Raw genomic sequence first — 21414 nt, forward strand, 5'->3', positions numbered from 1 at the left:
CTACCTAACATTATACTGAAACAGAGTGAGTTTTATTGTTATTATGTTATTTTGTAGCAGTGTGCTTTAACATTACACTGAAACAGAATGAGTTTAATTGTTATTATTTAGTAGCAGTGTGTTTTAACATTACACTGAAACAGAGTGAGTTTTATTGTTATTATTATGTTATTTTGTAGCAGTGTGCTTTAACATTACACTGAAACAGAGTGAGTTTTATTGTTATTATTTAGTAGCAGTGTGTTTTAACATTACACTGAAACAGAGTGAGTTTTATTGTTATTATCATGTTATTTTGTAGCAGTGTGTTTTAACATTACACTGAAACAGAGTGAGTTTTATTGTTGTTATTATGTTATTTTGTAGCAGTGTTCTTTAACATTACACTGAAACAGAGTGAGTTTTATTGTTGTTATTATGTTATTTTGTAGCAGTGTGTTTTAACATTACACTGAAACAGAGTGAGTTTTATTGTTGTTATTATGTTATTTTGTAGCAGTGTGTTTTAACATTACACTGAAACAGAGTGAGTTTTATTGTTATTATTTAGTAGCAGTGTGTTTTAACATTACACTGAAACAGAGTGAGTTTTATTGTTATTATTTAGTAGCAGTGTGCTTTAACATTACACTGAAACAGAATGAGTTTTATTGTTATTATTATGTTATTTTGTAGCAGTGTGCTTTAACATTACACTGAAACAGAGTGAGTTTTATTGTTATTATTTAGTAGCAGTGTGTTTTAACATTACACTGAAACAGAGTGAGTTTTATTGTTGTTATTATGTTATTTTGTAGCAGTGTGCTTTAACATTACACTGAAACAGAGTGAGTTTTATTGTTATTATTTAGTAGCAGTGTGTTTTAACATTACACTGAAACAGAGTGAGTTTTATTGTTGTTATTATGTTATTTTGTAGCAGTGTGTTTTAACATTACACTGAAACAGAGTGAGTTTTATTGTTATTATATTGTAGCAGTGTTCTTTAACATTACACTGAAACAGAGTGAGTTTTATTGTTATTATGTTATTTAGTAGCAGTGTGTTTTAACATTACACTGAAACAGAGTGAGTGTTATTGTTATTAGTTAGTAGCAGTGTGTTTTAACATCACACTGAAACAGAGTGAGTGTTATTGTTATTATGTTAGTTAGTAGCAGTGTGTTTTAACATCACACTGAAACAGAGTGAGTGTTATTGTTATTATGTTAGTTAGTAGCAGTGTGTTTTAACATCACACTGAAACAGAGTGAGTTTTTCCCCATCTCCCGGCGGAAGTGGTTAGTTGCAGCGCTGTACTGGACTCCAACAGCTAGCTGGCTAGGGCGTTGCTAGCGGCAGAAAGTGGGATTTTTGGTACCTTTCCGCAAGTTATATTCTCGTAAAAAATAACGCCTTGCGTTGGGGAAAAAACACAGCAATTGATGTTCGCTAAAAGCCTTCACCTTCTCGGTGTGTTTTCTTCGTTTCATCCAGCAGAGGACTGGTGTTAACTTTCTGTCCCGTTAGCTTGGCCACACATAGCTAGAGAGCTAGCCTCTGCTATCCATCCAACGGGAATAAACGGCTCAAGCCTGGAAACATGGAGTCAAGGAGCGCTGCGCTGTGCTAACTAACACGACTTCAACTGGATCTTTCTTTCACTCAAGGAGACTTTTTTCTGAAGGACATAACACGGAGACATAGTCAACATTCATGCCGTGTTGTTGTATATATATTTTCCCTCATTGTTGTGAAGCAGTTTGCTTAGTTTGCACTCGAAACAAGAGTTTTTGTGCTGAAAGATCTGTTTTGTTAGCTAGTAGCTGGAGAGATTCAACAGCACAGTTTTCCGTGAGAAAGGGGTTTTTCTAATCTAATTTAATCAACCATCTGATCCAGTTTAGTTGTGAATCTGTTCGTCTTAACACCGGGTATAACATTAGCTGCAGTTGTGTTGCTAATTTCTCTCTTCTGGTCACGGGAGAGTCGTCCACACACACACAGCCACAGACAACAGACAGACAACAGGCATTTCTGGGAGCAGGGAGGAATACCAACAAATGGGACTGGAGGAATTTCCAGCATCTTCACGGATCATTTAGAGGAAAACCGAGGGAACCATTCAGCCCAAACCAGGGTGGAGGTGGAGGCAGACGGACTACATTGCAGGGCCAAGGTGTCTGGATTATTTTTGCACGGAAAACTGGGATGTGAATGCAAAAAGGAGTTCATATACATGCACGACAAGTTGTGCCAGCTGACGCAGTATATTTATTCTTGTTGCCAAAATATTGGGTGGGATATCATTTGACTGCACAGCTAATACGACAGAGGCCCTGATTCTTTTTTTTTTTACTGTAGATTCCTTGCTATTATTTTGGCATAACATATAGGGCAGTATTTTCCTCTAGTGTTTGTGGACTTGCCCTGCAGCAATCTATTTTCAACGCCATCCTTTGCCTACTTCAGACTTATGCCAGAGAAGGAAGCTCCAGAAAATCGCCTCATCACACTCTGGAAAATGTTAATCGGATATAATTTGCTGCAAATCTAGAACCGGAAGCCCAATGAGTGACACACAGTCCAGCTTCACTGACAGGTACAGTATGCAACCACTTTATATATGTTCTTTATTAATGCATTGTGTTGCACACATTCTTCACAGCAATCAAAACATAGGCCTAACATTTTTGAAGATTTTGGTTATTATGATGAATCTGAAACCCACATGTCTGATGAAAATATGTTTTACCAAGTACTTCTTTGTGGTGCTGCTGTGGTAATCAGTAATAACTATGTTATACAGTCTAATTACTTATATGCTCTATATGAATGCACTGTCTTGCACACACTCTTCACAGCAATCAAACATAGGCCTAACATTTTTGAAGATTTTGGTTATTATGATGAATCTGAAACCCACATGTGATGATGAAAATATGTTTTACCAAGCACTTCTTTGTGGTGCTGCTGTGGTAATCAGTAATAACTATGTTATACAATGTAATTACTAAGGAAGGACATCAGATCTTGATGGAAACTCTGCTGATCTCAGCATGGGTAATGGAGTTCTCTGCAGACAGTAAAGTGGTACTTGTTGTCCTTTAGGATTGAGAAGGCCTGCCACTGTTTTGTGTGCCAGGGAACAGTCGTATGTGATCCCTGTACACCTTTCAACATCCCTATTACCTCTAAGCCTTTAAAGCTAACCTTCTCCTACACCTATTAAAACAATCTCTGGATTTAGACGAGAGCTTCGTCAACTAATCACCTTATCTGAGGCATCTGTCAACTTAAACTCAAAGATAGGAAAGGACACTGTTGCTAAGGCCAGCAGGCTAAATAATGTGTCACGGCCTGGAAAACACACTAAATGGTAGAGAAGGATCAGTCTGTAATCCATTGTGATATAAATTGCCAATATTCTGTTATTGCATCCATACAATTCCTCTATGTTTTTGTATCCGTGGAGAGAAAAAGAGGTTTCTATTCTCAATTTGATGGCAGTGAAACGGAGAAGTGAAGCTGTTGCATTACGTCAAGCCTTCCCACCTGAATCCCACATACCTGCGAGGAGAGCAGGCCAACACAGTGGAATGTGGTCGGCAGATTCAGAGCAGAGGGAAGCTTTATTGCACAGGTTGGGATCTGAAATATCCTCCTGGCTAGGGCACAAGCTAGAGGCTAAAGCCCAACCCCATTTTACATGACCCCCCTCCCCCACTGCAATGATGGCAACACTGGCTGGCACCAACTGCTATTGTGGTGGTGCTGTTTGTGTGTTTTTTCTTGAAATAGTATTACCACAACACCGTCTATGGCGCTATGAACTAAACTGGTGTAGATGCCATCATGTCTCTGGTTGCTTGCATCAGTAAAATGAGTATCATACAGTATATTTGGTCATCTCAGATCTGCTGATGCATGTGAAGCCTTGAGACATGTATGCGACACACATTTGTTGTCTATTCATCTTCCCTTTAGTCTGAGTCTATGTGGGTTGATATCTTTAGTGTGAGTCCGTTTATTTTGGTTTCACAAGCTCTAAGTCCTAAAAGTAGATCAACAGTAGATCATGATGCCGGCCATTATGTTAATACAAAAAAAAAAACAGTGTGACAGCAGTCTGTGGACTGTGCAATAGGGCTGTGTATTGGCAAGAATCTTGCGACACAATACGTGTCATGATGCTGGGGTAACGATTCAATATATTGCGATACTGTAAGCAAGGCGATATATTGCATTTTTTCTTTTTTTTATTTAATTTTAGGAAAATGGTCATAGTATAAAGAACACACCAGAAATACATCATCTTAGAATAGGTAAAAAAAACAAAACAAATGTGTACTGCATGCAAAAAGTACATATTTTTTGCCCCAAACTGTGTGTGATTATCATAAAGTGGGCATGTCTTTAAAGGGGAGGCTCTTGGGTACCCATAGAACCCATTTTCATTCACATATTTCTATAACTTTGGAGCGTTATTTAGCCTCCTTCGCGACATGCAAGTACCACAGGGTTAGTACCAATGGGCTCCTTAGGTTTTCTAGTTTCATATGATGCCAGTATCTTCACTCAAGCTTTAAAACTGAACCCGCTACAACCTCCGAAAGACAGAATAGCGGCCAGGCCTGATGGTGGGCCGTCGGATTTTTAAGAGGTTAATTAAAAATCGATACAGCGCTTTGGAGAATCAATACAGTATCGCAAAACATATCGCAATACTCGTGTGTGTCAATATTTTCTTACACTCCTACTACTCATCTTCCCTTTAGTTAGAGTATGTGGGTTGATATCTTTAGAGTGAGTCTGTTTGTTTTGGTTTCACAATTGTTACTCTACCAGTAAATCATGATGCAGGCCATTATATTAATGCCACAAAAAAAAAAGCAAAACAGTGTGACTGTAGACTGTGCAAGCAACTAGATCTGTATCTTTGTTGCACAAAAAAATATCGTTTAGCCTGCAGGGGGTTTTCCACAGTAGTTGATAATGACTTTATTGATTAATGGTGTTGTCTATCTCTCTCCCTCTCTCCTTAAGTCTGTCTGTATTTCCCCGTCCTTGCTTTCTCTCTGTCTATGTGTGGTGTTGTGCATTTTGTTTTCGCTCCGTCGGCTATGGTGGGAGCGTGCATCCAACATCTATTGGGGTTGGGCCGCCAGCCGATGGGTCAGTTTAGTGTGCTGTTAGCTCTTTGTCATAGAGTTCTGCTGATCTCCACGTTTTTTCCCACCCCCCCTGAGGCCCTCCCGGGAAGTGGTGGTGCTGGTGACATCACTAATAGTAAACAATAGCTTTTAGTGGGAGCAAACTGGCTGTCCACTGTATGCTCCTCTCCAGGTCCACCAGCGTAGGTCAGGTAAATTCAGGGAGGCTGGTTGGAGTATGTCTTCACTGTTACTCTGTTTGAGGAAAAATGTCTGCGGCTAGTTAATGATAATAGGGTTGCAACAGTTGTTATTAATTGATTCATTATCATTGATTCTAACGCAACTGTTGATTATGTGAATGATTGGGCGATCACTCATTTAGTCTTCTTTATACCTGCCATTATAAAGCCAAAATGCCCATCACAACTTAACAGAGCCCATGGTGATATGTTCAGATTGTTTATGTGGTCAGGTGAACAGGCCAAAAACCCTAGGAGCATTCAATATACAATCAAATAAAACACATTTGAGCTACTGCAACAAGCAAATGTTTGGGTTTTCCAACTGGATAAATAAATCAATACTTATCAATTGATATTCTGTCAATTGACTCATAAAGTAATTATGTCAACACCAAGTGATGATAACGTAGTACTGGAGATGATAATTGCCTTACTGCAGTGGAATATGTTTCCTCATGAGAAATGTTTTCATGAGTAGTTCTGACAGCTCGAGCTGCTTGTATGCGTCTCCTGTATTTGGCATCCCTCCCTCATAATGCAGTATGCTCCATCTAGTCAGCACTGATACTAGGGAAGCTGTGTCAGCTGCTCTGAACTGTGCATTAAAATGAGTGTCCAGAAGTCATTTAAAGCTCTGATCAGATCAGTGCAAAGCCTCCAGCACATCATGCAGTAGATAATGGTGGTATTTATACACTTTACATGTTTGCTGCAACTGAAAGGATGCAAAGGAAGATGCAACTTTTGCAGGTTGGATAAAAATACTCTAGTTCAAGTCAAAACCAACTTCTGAAAATAATTGATCAACACATATTTAAGATAACAGCCTACAGGATTAGCAGCTGTGATATACACTGTCTGTCAAATCCAAGTAGGACAGTTGAACGTATCTTATGGCAAGTTGCTGAGTAAGCGATAAATCCCTTCATTTAATGGCTCCAGCTTCTCCAGTATAAAGACTTGTCACTGTTCACAGTCTTATATTATAGTAATTTGAATGTCGTTTGTTTTTTGACTGTTGGTCGAACCAAAAAAAGCATTTTGAAGAAAACATCACTCTTGGCTCAGGGAAATTATGATGTTCATTCTTGACTATTGTATGGGTATTTTACATACCAAACAACTAATCCATTCATTGAAAAAATAATTGGGAGATTAATCAATAATGAAAATACTCTTTAGTTGCAGACCTGGTTCTTTACTTGGAGATTCTTAATACTTTGTAGTAACCTTTCCTATCTCGCTGCAATGGAAAGAGTGGGATTTTCAAGATTGTGAATTCACTTTCTCCCTTTAAAGTCAAGAGCAGAGACAAAATCCTCTGAATAATACGATATATAACTATACCTTAACTCTACTTGTTGTAGCCTGTAGGCCTTTCTTTTCCATTCAAATCTTTGTCACAACATTTTTAGATCACGGCAAGCTCTCGCCAGCCACCAGGTCGTTGCCCGCTGATGCATTTTGAGTATTTCTTGGCTCAAAGTGTGATAGTGGTATCTCAACCGCCTACATGCTTTTGTTTTTAAATGCAACATACATTTACACATGCTCCAGGTTGTGAGCAGGTGTGCAAGCCCACATATTCCTTCCCTGCCTTCAGGGAGCCCTACTTATGGATTAGAATAAAACTTTATACTTGGATTTATTACTGTATTGATGTTTTAATTTATATTAAAATCAAGGGCATCTGTTTACAAGGTAGTCAAACAATACATTTTTAGAAAATACCAACGCAACAGGAACACCTGTGTAGTCTTACGGCCTAGACACAAAGAGCTTTTTTTGCGCCCCTAAGGCATGCTCAAAAGTGAAAGCGCCGCGCAAGCGTTCTCAAGTGCCTATTTTTCAGGGCGCTGAGATAAACATAGTTCAACTTTTGGAACGCATGTCATGTGATGAGTAACAACCAATCACAGCCAGCAGATATCTTTCCTTTCTTCCGTAAATATCAGTCTATGGTGAATATGGAGGAGAAGTTTATTATTTTAGTGCAGGGCTGCCCAGAGCTTTACGACCTGTCCTACAGACAATATCTTAATTATATAATAGTATTATATTATTTAATTATGGTTGCTTAGTAACATCAGGCACAACCTTCCCCCCGCACCCTTGAAAGTTGGCAATGCACCCGACTGACGTGCCTCCCATTTTCCAGGTGGTAAAAAATGCGGCATGTGTCCTAGGCCTCATGCAATCAAACACAACAGCTCTGCAATAAATCCTACCGTTTTATAAAGAGTATTGTATTAAGAATTGGTTCAGATTGTGTCAGAGAGATGTTGATTCAATTCCACGGTAAAGTGGGAGGTTGTGGTTTGTGGTGCTGCATTATACTGAAAGGTGTTTCTAATACTTTGTCCTCCATGGGTAAAATATTAGAAAATAAAGTATGAAAGCTCATTGAAGTCCAGATTGATCTGTTGGAAGTGCGTAGTTGTTAGTATCACAAGTTAATCTTACTGTGTTATAGTATTAATACATATTGAGTGGCTGCAGGACTTCCTTACACAGTGGAAAAGGAGAAGCAGTTTGATGGCAATGACGTGTCTAAGACTTAGATGAGTATATTTTAGAAAGAGGACAATAATAAGGCATTTTCAAGTACAGCTACTCTACATCTGCCATCACTACAACCAGCCAGAGACACATTCAGGCATAAATCACCAGTTAAAATGGAAACTAATTGATCCATAATAGTGGTACTCTGACTCCTTTCCATTATCAGTCCCTTCCTCCCGCAACAGTCACCCTGTATTCTGCCTCATGTCAGACCTTTACCCCATCTACTTAGTAATGTGAATTATGGTTTTAAAGGCCAGTTCTAATTAAGTGGCACATCATCTTCCTATGTTGTCATTTCACCTTGTGCCACCCTGGAGTTATTCTACCTTTGCAATTGCAGTTGTCAGTGATGCATTTAACACAGTGCTCTGGAAATAGATGTTATTGACGACATTGTCACATTTTGGTTAAGGCGGACGGCTTTATACTCTCTATGCAGCAAAACCACTGCAATATCTTCTGAGTTTTCTTTGTGGATGTGAGAAAAGCTCAATATTTTCATTATTACTTGAATTTTTTTGTATTGCAACTAATTGAGTAACGAAAGTCGGAACAGAATGACTGAACCAAATTCTTAGTTTTGTTTATTTATAGAATGTAAATGAGGACCTGGGGAAGACCCTGCTCACACCTTGATGCCACTTTGGCAGGCACACACCAACTCTCACCATACTCTGTTCATTCTTGCCAGGTCCCATTTCACTCTTTTTCACACACGCTCTCAATCGCATCCATCACTTATTCCATACTTTGCCTCAATCAGTCTCATTCTGTAGGGCTGGGCGATATGGAGAAAATCAAATAACAATATTTTTGACCAAGTACCTCAATATTGATATTGGGACGATATTGTAGGGTTGACTATTGGTGCTTTCACAAAATATTTAAAAAATGAGATTCAATAATCATCAATGATGTGGATTTAATGACTAAGTGAGTAAAGGTAAATAATAGAACAGCTAGAACAGTCTAGTAGGTTCACAAAATTACATCACTTTACTGTAATGCAGCCTTTGAAATCAGGAAAAGGCAAATATGCAATATTATGATATCCAAAATCTAAGACGATATCTAGTGTCATATCACAATATCGATATGATATCAATATATTGCCCATCCCTACCTTTCTCCCATCACCACCACATTTCCATTATGCCTTGAGGTAGGGTGTATCTACTGTTGCATCAAAATTGCCTTCACCAATTAGGCAAGTACAAATGAGAAGTGGAAATGGGTAGCCCATTCTGTGGTTTAGCCCGGGCCTTTTTGTGTGTTTTTTGAGGGTATTACTATTTGTCTTTAGTTATCTCAGTCAAGACAAGCTCGGCTAAAAGGAAAGAAATGGACACTGAGATAGCAAAAGAGAGGGCTATTGCAGAGAGGAGAAGAAACAGGCGATGCCCCAGGGGTGGTGATGTTGGAGTGTGGGTAAAGTCTCGGCATTAGCTGGGTCTCTGAGTGCTGGGGGAGTTGGGGGTCTATCACCCAGCCCTGTGATGCTGATGCTTGTGGACACTCTCTACAATCCGGCCCTGTTAGCCAGTAGAGCTCCAGGGCCCAAACATTACTTTCACTTCACAAAAGACAGGATCACTACAATAGAGAAAAAGGGGACAAGGGTAGAGAGCTGTCTTGCCCAAGTGTCACGTCCTCACATGTCCATTTACGGGTTTTTTCTAGTCATGAACTAGGCTAGTGCCTTCAAGCTAACTGTGACACTTGTGAAGCCACAATATTCTGCAGACTGCACAGTGGCCCAAGAGATGTGATGCTGGGGATTTATCTTCCTCATTTCACACTACATTGATTCTGTAAATATACATACAATACCGATTTGTTCTTTTTGTAAGTGCACTCATGTGTCTGGGCAATCTTTATAGGAGGAAATGGTCTGTATGGTTGATGTTAAAAAGCAGCAGCAGTAGTTCATTGGGTGTCATGTCTGTGGCCTGTTTATGTCCCCTTCCCTGGCTCTCAGAGTGTGTTAGGAGAGGCGGTATTGTAGAGAGAGACCTGCAGCCTGCTGCAGCACTGTGATTAATCTTACACTGCCTGTTTCTGCTGATTCAGGGGTGACTAGACAGACTATCACATCCCTACTCTTTCTCTACAAGAACCAGCGCAGGTTCTGTCACCAACCTGCAGTCAGGTTGAGTGCAAGACAGCAGAAAGCTAGGACAGGAAAAAGGAAGATGAGGAAGCGAAAATGTAGGGGTGTGCTCTACTATAAATCATTTCTTGTTGTCCCATGAATGTCCTGATGTTTCCCCTTAGTGATAAATCACTTAGTATATTAAGTTTCATCTTGCATTCACAAAGCCAGATTTCTGTAGTGAGTGTAATGTAATAGATGGAGCAGTTTATAGCTGTGGAGAGAATTACTACAGGCTGCACCAGCTTAAATGTCATCATAGGTCTGCTTCTTAGAGCCATTTATACATCTTTGAGATCATTGTAGGATACCAGATCATACACACAAAGTCTTTTAATCCAGGTGTCCATGTGTCCCTTGCAGACACTTCGACATAGAGAAGCAAACCCTTCCGGTGGACTATCATGGGACCTTATTTTGGAAAAAATATGAACGGTAGTCAACAAATATTTGTTTGATCCCGTTTCAATTGCGCCATGAATCACCCACATGATGTTTGTCAATTTGAAAGATAATTTTGTAAGTAAAGAAAGTCGCTAGGGCACACTAGGGCTGTCCCAAATACCATTTTTGGGGCTTCGAAGCTTCGAAGAGAAATATTCAAAGTTATTCGAAGCTTCACAGCGTGGTGCGGTGCGAAGCAGTAGGCTGATATGTTCTTCTGCCTGCCTGCCTGTCTGTCTGTCTGTCTGTCTGTCTGTCTGTCTGTCTGTCTCCATCTCCCCTGTTTTAGTGCCCGAGACAGTGCCACTGTCGTACTACTGTACACACATGCACCTCTACACACAACAAACAGCGATATCTCTCTGAGAATAACTAATAATAATTCATTTTTAATACGAATAATGTTGTGGGATTATTCTTTATTTCATGGACTATTTTGGGATTTATACTTTAATATTACATACAAACAAAAAATGAAGCATTTGAATCCGGATGTGAGAAAAGCTCAATATTTTCATTATTACTTGAATTGTTTTTATTGCAACCAATTGAGTAACGAAAATTGAAGCTAAATACTGAGTTCAAAGAAGTTACCCGTGGATCAGAAAAGTTCTCAGGTTTTTGTGACGGGGCTCATGACCAGCAGCAGTGTGGACGGTGTAGCTAACATTTTGAACCACCTCTTTTCCTTTCCCAGTGCTAGAGGACAGCAGACAGCATAGCGTGAAGAAATGTCTATCCCCCGGCCCTCATGTCAGGAATCCTGATGAGGTTTATTGGGGCAGAAAGGGCACTGTTTTCCCCCTGAGGCTGTAGCTTGAGCTCCAGAGCTATTGCTCTTGTCTCTCCAACACACACCACACCTCTCTCGCTCTCTCCCTCTCCCTCTGTCTGTCTCATACACCCACTTCATGCTGTCTTTTGTAAAATCCAATATACACAATGCTAAGGCCACATATTGAGAGTGGCATCAGTGTGTTTGATATCAAACTAGTCTGTGATACAGAAGGTGTTTTAAAGGAGGAGTATCTCTGCGTGGGTGTAGACTACTTCTTTCTCAGTGGCAGGGAGTGGAAAGCAGTGACGTAATGCTGGCTGTGTATTTGTGTGTGCACCCACATATTGTGACTCAGGTATATAGATTAGATAACAAGCAGTGTGTGTGAGTTTGTGTGTTGAATCAGGCGGTTCAAGAGACTGTGTCATTACACTATGAGATAGAATCACAGACCAGTGTTTTTAAAGAGGTGGCATGAATGGCTGGCTGGCTGAGAAGGAGATATTGCCAGCTCCATAGGATTACGTGGCAGGCCAGTGGCATGACTCAGCACAAAACCCAGCTGAGGACATTGTGCCGTCACCACAGAGCTACACACCAGCTCTGCCAAGTTTCCCAGTGTAATCTGACATCTGAGGGGATGTTTTGCAGGGTGCAAGGTTATGTTGTATTTCACCTCCTGGAATGAAACACGCCTCGGTCTGATCTCCGCAGCCTGCAGGCAACTCCCAAAACTGTCCAATCCCCTCCTAGTTTCAGACAGGCCCCACCTCTCCCAGCCCCAACAACACCTGTGCTGTGTGAGCTGTGTTGCTCTGCTTCTGGTAGGAGACTCCAGATTATTGTAGCACAAGTTACAACAGCATCACTTTCTGACTGGAAAAAAGTGAGGGTAAAGCTTACTTTATTAGTGTCCACCACTTTCTTTAATAACTTGGATACATCGGATGATCAGTTTGTAGTTTCTTTTTTTGTGTTGGCTCTTGCTAAACGTTTCTATAAATACCTATATATCTGCTTGGACTTATTCTAAGAGGAACTGAGAATAACCTGAAGTGCTTCCCCTGAATCTTGCATGAGTTTGTCTGGTTCCTCATTGTTCGCTGTTTTCCTTCCTCTTCAGTTTGGGAGACCCGTTCACAGCAATGGCAGTGTGTCAGAGAGTGCTGCTCCCTCAGGGGCTGCTCGTCCCTCCCTCCTTCACTACTTTTTCTCTCTCTCATGGTCTGGTCTGGTCCCGGCCTCTCTTGCTGCTGCCACTGTTGCTGCAGTTGGCCCAGCTCTGCCACAGTTTTCCATCAAAACACCAAACCTCAATGGAGCATTCAAGCCCAGGCCCGCTCCAGTGCTGCCCCTCCCTCCCATCCCACCCTGTTCTGACTCTGCCTTCTTTCTCCCTCTCTCACTCCCTGCACATTTAATAGGCCCGTCCAGGAAGAGGTCCTAGCTCAGACTTGAAGACTTTTATAGCTGGATCTGTAGAATTGAATGAGCTGAGGGAAATCTGTTTGTAGGTTTTCAGGGGGAAAATACTTTTGTTTCAGCATGTTGTTGTCAGAGTTTCTCTTATATCTACATATCATATCTAGTAAGAAAAAGTCTAAACTTAAATCCACACAAGTAGCACAGTGTTATTCAATCTTGCAGAAAGATATGCAACGTCCACTTTTTCAAGTGCTGCAGCAGAGCAAAGCGTCTGTAAGCTGTTTATTCATCTAACTTAACACACAATTATTTAGGCCTATAAATACTATGTGATATGATTGATATTCATGATTAAATCCCATGCTTGCAGAGGATACATTATAATATCACTGCTGTTCATATTGTATCTCACAATATAAGTGCGTATCTATTTCTAGGGCTGCAACTAATGCTTATTTTTTTATATAGATTACTCTGTTGCTGCTGTCTGTTTCTCTCGATTAATCATTTAGTCTATTAAGTGTCAGAGAATAGTGAAGATACTACTCTTATTATGACACACTCCTGAATGAATACTAGTGAAATATAGCTCAAAATGAATTTTCCCAGCTAATTTCATGATCTCTTTTTATTTTGAAAGGCCTAAATATCTACATATACTGTATACAACTCATTTCAAGAAATCTTAGTGAATTATCATTTGTTGCATTGGCAGATTTTTTTTTACTTATTACAAGCAAAAACACCTTATATTCATTGTTTGTTTATTTATTTTTTTAACTTATTTTAGAAGTTTACTATCATTGAAGAGTAAGAACATTTGTACGTGTTGATTCATTTTCTGTCAGTCGACTAATTGTTTCAGCTCTGGTATGTTCTCAGTTATTGTATACAATGTTTATTGTTCTTAACAGAGTAGTTTAAAGTATCATTAGGACTTAGAACAATAAACTACTGTTGTCTACTGGACAGAGAATTCACTGCTAATGTGGAGCCATTGGGACAGTTTACTAGAGATGTACTGTGAAGTTATGTGAGCTGTGACTGTGTGTCAGTGAAAACTCAAGAGAGACCCCTTTTTAATATGACCACCAGTCAGCTTCGCAGTGACTGGAGTCTGTATCCATCGAGATACAGGGCTACTGTCTCCTCTCTCATTTGCATAGTCATAATTACACTTCATTTCATTCCCCAGTCGCAACTACGTTATGGAGGCACATACAACTTATTGCAAACGAACCTCAACTTCTGTCGTTAGCATGAATTTATATTAAAAGCACCCATAAAAGTGCATCCCCCCCCTCTCACTCATATCCATTGCATTGTTTACGTTCTAAGTAGGTTAGCATAGCAAGTATCATGCTAATCTTGCATTTACTGTGTATATAATTTACCAATGAATATCTCTTAGCTTTGCAATATATCTCTTTCCGATACCATAGCAATGTAAACAGGGAAATGCAATGATGTGAGGATTGTGTTATATTCTTTTCGAATTACCAGCAGGAGTTAGCATGTCTAGTGTGTATTTAATGGCCCGTTTTTCACATATAACAAGAGGTAAAAGCAAAATCGAATAGGAATTTGTGAGGCTTGTAAGCTTTTCCATTTTATGTGTAATGTCACCACACTGCCTTTTTATTTTGCTTTGCAATTTCAAGATAACTGTTATCATTTCTGTCTCAGACAACTCTCACGGAAGCTCTGAGGAGGTATTCGATCTGAGCGGTTATAGAAAGCACAGCAGAGAGAGAAGAGTTTATCAGTGGAGAGACTTAAATAACTTGAGCGTGTTATGTGGACACTATCTAGACTCTAGTCCTTATCATTGCCTTATTTGACATGCAATTTGTGTACAACGTAAAATGGTGCTTTTAAAAACGTGCACAGCTGCTTGCCAGACAGCTTTTACATTCAACAATTGTATATTCTGAGGTACAGTTTCTATTGTAGGTTTGTAGTAGCACTCTCTGCTTCTGATGTTTTCTTTGCCTCCCAAGTTGTGATGGATGTTTTTGCATCTTTTTCAGAAAGGTTCAACTGTGTCACTATCAGTAGTACTGCTGTGTTGTGTAGTTACGCTGTGATGCTGGCAGGTCGTCGTTTTATTATTTTCTCTCCCACACTCCATTTTGCTGTTTTAGAGTGAAAATCAATGTGACAACTGCACTCTCGTCCACCCAGGCAGAAAGTTGTACTTAAAAAGTTTTTTTTTATTATTTTATTTTATTTTAGCTTACGTTTATTTATATATTAACATTGGAAAAGTGGTAGTCAGCCTTAAAAATGGTTTACAGTGATCCAGATCTGGTTGCGAGGGGCAACAAGGGAGCTTTTACTGTCAAGCCCTGAAGTGGTTTGTGTTTCTCACCAATGTCAGGGTTCAGTGCAGCATTTCTTTTTTTGGCTAAACTGGCATAAATGTCCAGGCTTTTCACTTGTAAACAGCCTTCAGTATCAGTAATGATGTTTCTAGACATGCTTTTTCTCCTTTACTCTTTTTTTCCAGTTTATCTTGTTCCTTGGGTTTCAGTCTCTCGCTGCCTCTTCAACACTTCATACGCCACTACTAAGGTCTTCTCCTTCCCTCTGTCCTCTTGTTTCTGTCCATTGCTGCGATCTTACTTCATGACTTCCCTTGTCCAGAACTAGCGACGATGAAGACTGACTTTTGTGTCAAAGACTATAGCCAACGGCCACTTAGTATGTACGTCCTGCACCTGCATGACAGGAAATAAGATAGTCTGTATTAGTCATTCAAAAAGGGGAAACCAGAAGGCCGAGGACTGCAGACACAAGCCGTTGTTATGATACGTACATGAAACCAAGCAGCGTTTGCCGACCATTTTCACACCAGTCTCACTCACCACTTTGCTTCAATCTAGATGGCCATGTCTTTGTGAAAATATCCATGTATTGGAATGATCAGATGAGATGAAGATGTAAAATAAGAAGAGCCTTCTTTACTCGTTTGTTTGCTTTCCTCACGTCCGTTTCTCTTCTCGTGCACTGATTCGTTTAAGCTGAACAGCCAATCAGAGGGATTTCTCTCACCGACGAGCTCCGCCGCCGATTCAACATGCTAAATCTTCAGAAAAACCTCCAACACGGGCAGACTAGAGCCGACGGTGCGGGACTCACCGCAAAAACTAGGCTGACAGACGCTCACCAATGGCCCCAAACTGTCCGACAGCCAACTGTCAGCTTGAGTGTTAGGACCTTTAAATGGGTCTTAGACAGGTCATTTCATGGTCATTTGAGATATACTGTAGATACTACACGATATAATTCAAAACAAAATTCCTTTTCAGTTCTCTTTTAACTTTTTGACATGTACAAAACACTATTAAAACTAGTAGTTACAAGTATCTTGTGTTAGTGATACATTATTTCTGAAAGCATGATTCATAAGTCTAGTTGAGCATAGACATTATAGACAGCCAGCTGCATCATTCGGCCCTTTAGAACTGGGTTTGTCGGTCACGTTTTCATTTGTTCCTGTATGATCAACCAAGAACAACATCTGCCTGCTCAGTTTTGCCGTCCCTGAGGTTGTGCGTACGCATGTCCCAGCTCAGTGTGTGTGTGTTTATGTGCTGACTTTTCCATCTCTCCAAGTCAGAGGTTTCTTAGGGAGTGGGCTACTTAAAGCTAGTTTTTTTTTTTTTTCTGCTGGAGGCTCTGGAACTTATTACAGTCTGAGGCATTTTCATAAACGGGCCATTCAGCTGCCCCTGCATGGCTCTGAATGGGACACACTGTCGCCAGGAGAAAGAGAGTTAATGTGGGCTAGTTAGTCGTGAGTCCTCCCTATTACGGAAGACTGCTGTAGTTATTCCTACTACTGTTTTGTATTATAATGCTGTGTGCATTTAGATTGAAAGAATACCAGTGCAATTCAGCGTTACATCCAGTTACATCACATCATCTTAGTCTATTTTACTTTTCCTTAAGCGTTTTACACAGTGTCAAACCTCGTCCCGCCTAGCAAATGAATAAAGAGATGTGGGCTTGACAATAAAGTATAAAAATGTATTTGTTTTTGTGGGATTATTTACTGGCTGAGACATGAATCTTTTCCATGCTTCCCCCTTAATCACAATAATAAAAATAAAACCGAATCTAAATTTAGGCTTTATGGTAACTATGTATGTAACGATATAAGTTTGAACCCATTTGAAGTGGTTTTTCACACTACATTAAAAAGAACAGCAAAACATGTCTTCCTCTGAGCTATGCCGACTGTGCAGATCCCAACAGGAATAATGTAGAGCTGAGGGGCCACACAGATAATTGGCACAAACTTTATGAATGTTGGGGAGATTTTCCCTTTCATATATGATTAATATTGCCCTTTAAATAGCTTTGGGATAGATTGTCTCAATGATTTAAAGGGACCTCAGAACATAAAGGGTACTTTTCCCCATTTAAAGAGTGGCTTATGTCTATATGTATCCTTCATGGAGGACTGGAGTTAAAATTGGTTCTTTTGTATGAATTACCAGGTCCACTTGGGTCAGCTTTTGATAGACGCTTACTGCTAATATGCTCTCTTTTCAGTCTAATGCTGTGTCAATTGAGGAGGGAGACCTCAATCTTCAATGTATAATTCATTATTTCACTCTGAACTACCTGTCAGTCCATAAGGCTTTATCCTAAAGATGAGATCAAACGTCTACTGCGAGATTTAACAGGGCATTATCTCCTTAAATCTAAATTATCATTTCAGTTTGCATCTGCCAAACATGAAGTCAATAAATAAATCTTTAACCTCCTGGAAAACATGACCTTTTCCAATATGGTGCTAACAGTATCCCATCATCATATCACTCTCTGTGGCATTAATAAGTCTCAGGGCAGGCTGCCTCGAAGGAAACAGGCCGTGGATGTGATTAGGATATGATTATTACACTCAAGTCATGATGTCTGTGTAGAACTAAATCACCCCCCCACACACACACACATATGTACACACAGCTGAGATCTGAGAGACGGAGGACATTTGACCTGGAAAAGGCTTTAATCTGCAGCTGAAGAACTCTGATGTTTGATCAGGATTATCATGTTTACCACTATATGGGTCTCAGGGGAAGCTGTCAGCTTTGCATCTTGTTTTTCACCCTCCATATAGGCATAAAGAGCTCAGCTTTTGTTTAATTTATTACATTAATCAGTTCATTCCTGTGAGATACTGATGCTCCTTCTGTTTTTATCTTGCAGGTTTCCCAAGAAAGCAAACAGGTAAGATTTTTTTTTTTTTTTTATTATTTTATTGCAAAGATATATGCATGTTTATGGGTAGGTAATCCTGCGGCACACACACACATACACACCACCAGTGGTTTACATACACAGAGCTCCAGATGAGGGAAATGAGGCAGGTTTTTACTAGAAACTGGTGTGCTGCAACACAGAAGTCTTCAGAGCTTGGACCAAACATACCCTCTCTCTCTCCCCCCTCTCACTCACTCACGTACACACACACACACACACACACACACACACACACACAGCATGAGGGACAAAGGGGTCCCTCTTCTGAGGGCGGTCCATCACTGCCTTTCACTGTGAACAGAACAGTGGCCTTTCACAGTTGGGGCCGGTATAGGCAGAGGCAGCCATACATAGCCTCCCGAGGTTCAAGCCGGAGTCTGGCCTTGTAGCACCTCCTCTGAGCAGCGTCCTTTCTCTGGCCTTGCTCCCTGGGCACTCAGCAGAGCGGCTCCACATCCTCTCTGGCTGTCACATTATACAGTAGACACACTCAGCATGATTCATACACTAGGAGGTCCTCTGGCCACATTATTCTCAATGCTGCGGCGAACAATTGCCGGTTGTGTGTGTTGGTTGTGTGGTAATTCCTCCTGAACCTCCGCTCGCCTGCATCTTGTGCATATGCAGGGTAGTAGTACAGCAATGACACTGCTTGTAAAAAAGGCTTCTCATAAAAGACTGCAGTGTTGTATATGACAGCACATACTGGATAAATGCCAATGTTTACCCACCTGGTTTTTCTCTTTCTCCAGAACCAGCAGCATTCTCAGTAAAGACCACCCCCCGGACAAGAAACCCAAAAGTGACAAAACCTCACTTCCCTCCAATGAGTTTGACCCTACAGGTAACTTCCCCACTGTCATTTTCAGCCTCATACTCCTCTTCTGTTTTCTTATTCACTCTGTTACTCTCACATACTCTGGCTTTTTTCCCATCCTGTCCCTCTATCTTTATCGTCATACCTCTATCTCATACGTCTCTCTCTCTCTCTCACAAACAAGGTCTCATAAAACAGTTTTGTTGATGATGGTTTGCTCGATGCGTAACGCATGCTGGGATGGTGAAAGGTGGTGTGTGTGTGTGTGTGTGTGTGTGTGCGTATCTTGCTCTATGCTTTGTGCTCTCTTTGAAAACTCTACATTCACTTTACTTGTGTGGTCTGATCTGAGATAATTGTTTGAGTACCACTGGAGCCTAACAACTTATTTCGAACAGGAGTTGTCTTTCTTTTTGTGTCAACTAATGGACAGTGTAATATGTCTTCATTGGCTAAGTCTGCATTACACCAGCTGTTTGGGAGAAGCTTTCGTTGCGTTACATGTTGCAGGTTTTAAGCCGATAAGCAAAGAAAGGTTTGATTATAAGACCTTAAAATCTGCAGCTGCATGTTTTAATGTCCACATGGTTCTTGTAGTTTTACATAAATCAGTGCACTGTAGGTTCAAAGTGGTTGGGTGGTCTCGATGCATACTCGAAGGGCACAAAAAGCCACTAAGCCTGTTATGCACTCCAGTTTATTGCAGGGTGAGACCGTTCTGGTTCAGAAACAGTTTGATATGGTGACACTCCCTGTGGTATTTGTCAGCAATCAGCGCCGTATGATTTGAGATATGACTGAGGCTTCTGTATTCAAAACAAAATAGAAAATCCTCTGCACCACATGGTGGCTTATCTCTGTATGATGCAACAAAACATAGATGAGATGTGCTCTCTCAGCGGTTACACAAGACAGCACTTTGCTGCCTGTCTGTGTGTGTGTGTGTGTGTGTGTGTGTGTGTAGCACCACACTAAAACCTCTTTCGGTGCATTTCTCTAATGGTTTGGTCCATTTGTGGAACGATGCAGTGATTAAACCAAGTGCAAAGTAACCACAGAGAAGCAATTGATTCTTTATGTAATTGAAACCTACATTTTTAGGTCCTCCTTGCAAAATTATTTCTTGACATGATTCATATTTGAATTTATGTCGCAACCTTTTTGCATGCCTGCATGGTCTGTATTTCTGTTAATCCCTTTTTAGTTATCTGCAAGTTGCATGAACTCTTTAATAATCTTCTCCCAGATTTTCTCCTGGTTGCATCTTTTCTGTCATAATTTCAAAGTTGTTTATGTTTATTAGGGATGGGCAGGAGTAGTCAGATACTCTGGAAATGGCTCCTGAGATTCACATGTGTCCAAATGAATCATGTGCAGTAATTAAGTTATTAATTATTATAATTATATTTAATTTAGAAAGGGCTTGGACCAAGACTGGTTCCTCCTGTGTTATTGGCCGCAACTATGTTTTGTCTATTTTTATCATCAGCTTTTTTTGCTTGTAAAACCACCCTCTGGTGTTGACCTGAACATTTATTAGAGTAAGAGTATGACTGCAGTTTCTCCAGCCGTGTCTTCATCATGCTAAAACATTTGAGCATACTGGAGCCCTAGTTTGAAGGCTCAGTTCCAGTTAGGTAAGGCCATTGAAGTATTAACAGAATATTTTTGGATCACAAATCCCCAAAATTCAGTTTATTTTATTATTTTAAAATCTAATCTGCACTTAAACCACTTAAGCTTGTGATTTTAATGCAGGATACAAAGTTTGAAGTCACAATGAATTGGTAGAGTGACACCTACAGGAGTGGAGGTATCAACAAAAACCAAGCTAGTTCCTTTTTAGTGACTGCACTCCTGCCCGTCCAAACCATTATGTTTTATTAAACTACCTATTTGTTCATTTAATTTTTCTTCTCCCATGATTATTTCTCCCTCATGATTTTCTCTTTCCTGTTTTGTGTTTCTTTTCCTTGTGTTGGTTCTTGTTTTGTGTGTGTGTGTGTGTTTGTTTGCTGCTGTGCTGTCTGCGCTGTGGTCTGCGTGGTGGGGGCTGTGAGCAGAAGCTCTGGTGGTGCAGAAGAGTGGCAGCAGCAGTGTGCTAGCAGAGGGGAAGCCTGAGTCCTGTGGTAAGATGCTCCTGCTGGGATGGCTGGTGTGACAGCTGCATCCATACATGCTTCAGATCTGGGGTGTGAAATTTGCCACTAGATGTTTGTTTTAAGCAGAGCGATAGTAAAAGAGTTTTATACTCATTATAATATTTGACTGCATGGTCAAAGGTCTGAGTTGCATGACCTTTTGAGTTGGTTGCAGAATCAGTGCCTAGGGATCGTCTCAACTGGGATATATTAACATGATTTATCTGCTTTGTTACAACATGCTGAAGTAAAAAAAAAATCAATACAAAGTTTAAATTAGAATAATTTACCAGACGTTTTCTGCATGTTTGCTCTTCTCCGACAGCTAAAACCTGATGGGATGTGGTTGACATAGCGCTGCAACTGACTATTATTTTCATTATGGATTCATCTACCAATTATTTGGTCTATAAAATATCAGAAAATGGTTAATAATCACAT

At 40.2% G+C, this 21414-nt stretch overlaps 1 protein-coding gene across 4 annotated transcripts in view; it reads left to right on the forward strand.

Annotated features, from left to right (window-relative positions):
• The first annotated feature begins 1278 nt into the window (after positions 1-1278).
• arhgef12a (Rho guanine nucleotide exchange factor (GEF) 12a) overlaps positions 1279-21414 on the forward strand; it is a 46008-nt gene continuing 25872 nt past the window's right edge. For 2 of the 4 annotated variants that reach the window (XM_037774937.1, XM_037774941.1), the window contains exons 1-4: positions 1279-2581; positions 17962-17982; positions 18768-18859; positions 20896-20961. In XM_037774937.1, coding sequence (XP_037630865.1) covers positions 2550-2581; positions 17962-17982; positions 18768-18859; positions 20896-20961 — 211 coding nt within the window. In that variant the 5' untranslated portion in view covers positions 1279-2549. The remainder of the gene's footprint in view (positions 2582-17961; positions 17983-18767; positions 18860-20895; positions 20962-21414) is intronic. The other 2 variants (XM_037774940.1, XM_037774942.1) reach the window with 2 other exon arrangements.

This window comes from Sebastes umbrosus, chromosome 7, assembly GCF_015220745.1.
Source record: "Sebastes umbrosus isolate fSebUmb1 chromosome 7, fSebUmb1.pri, whole genome shotgun sequence".
Classification (NCBI taxonomy): Eukaryota; Metazoa; Chordata; class Actinopteri; order Perciformes; family Sebastidae; genus Sebastes; species Sebastes umbrosus.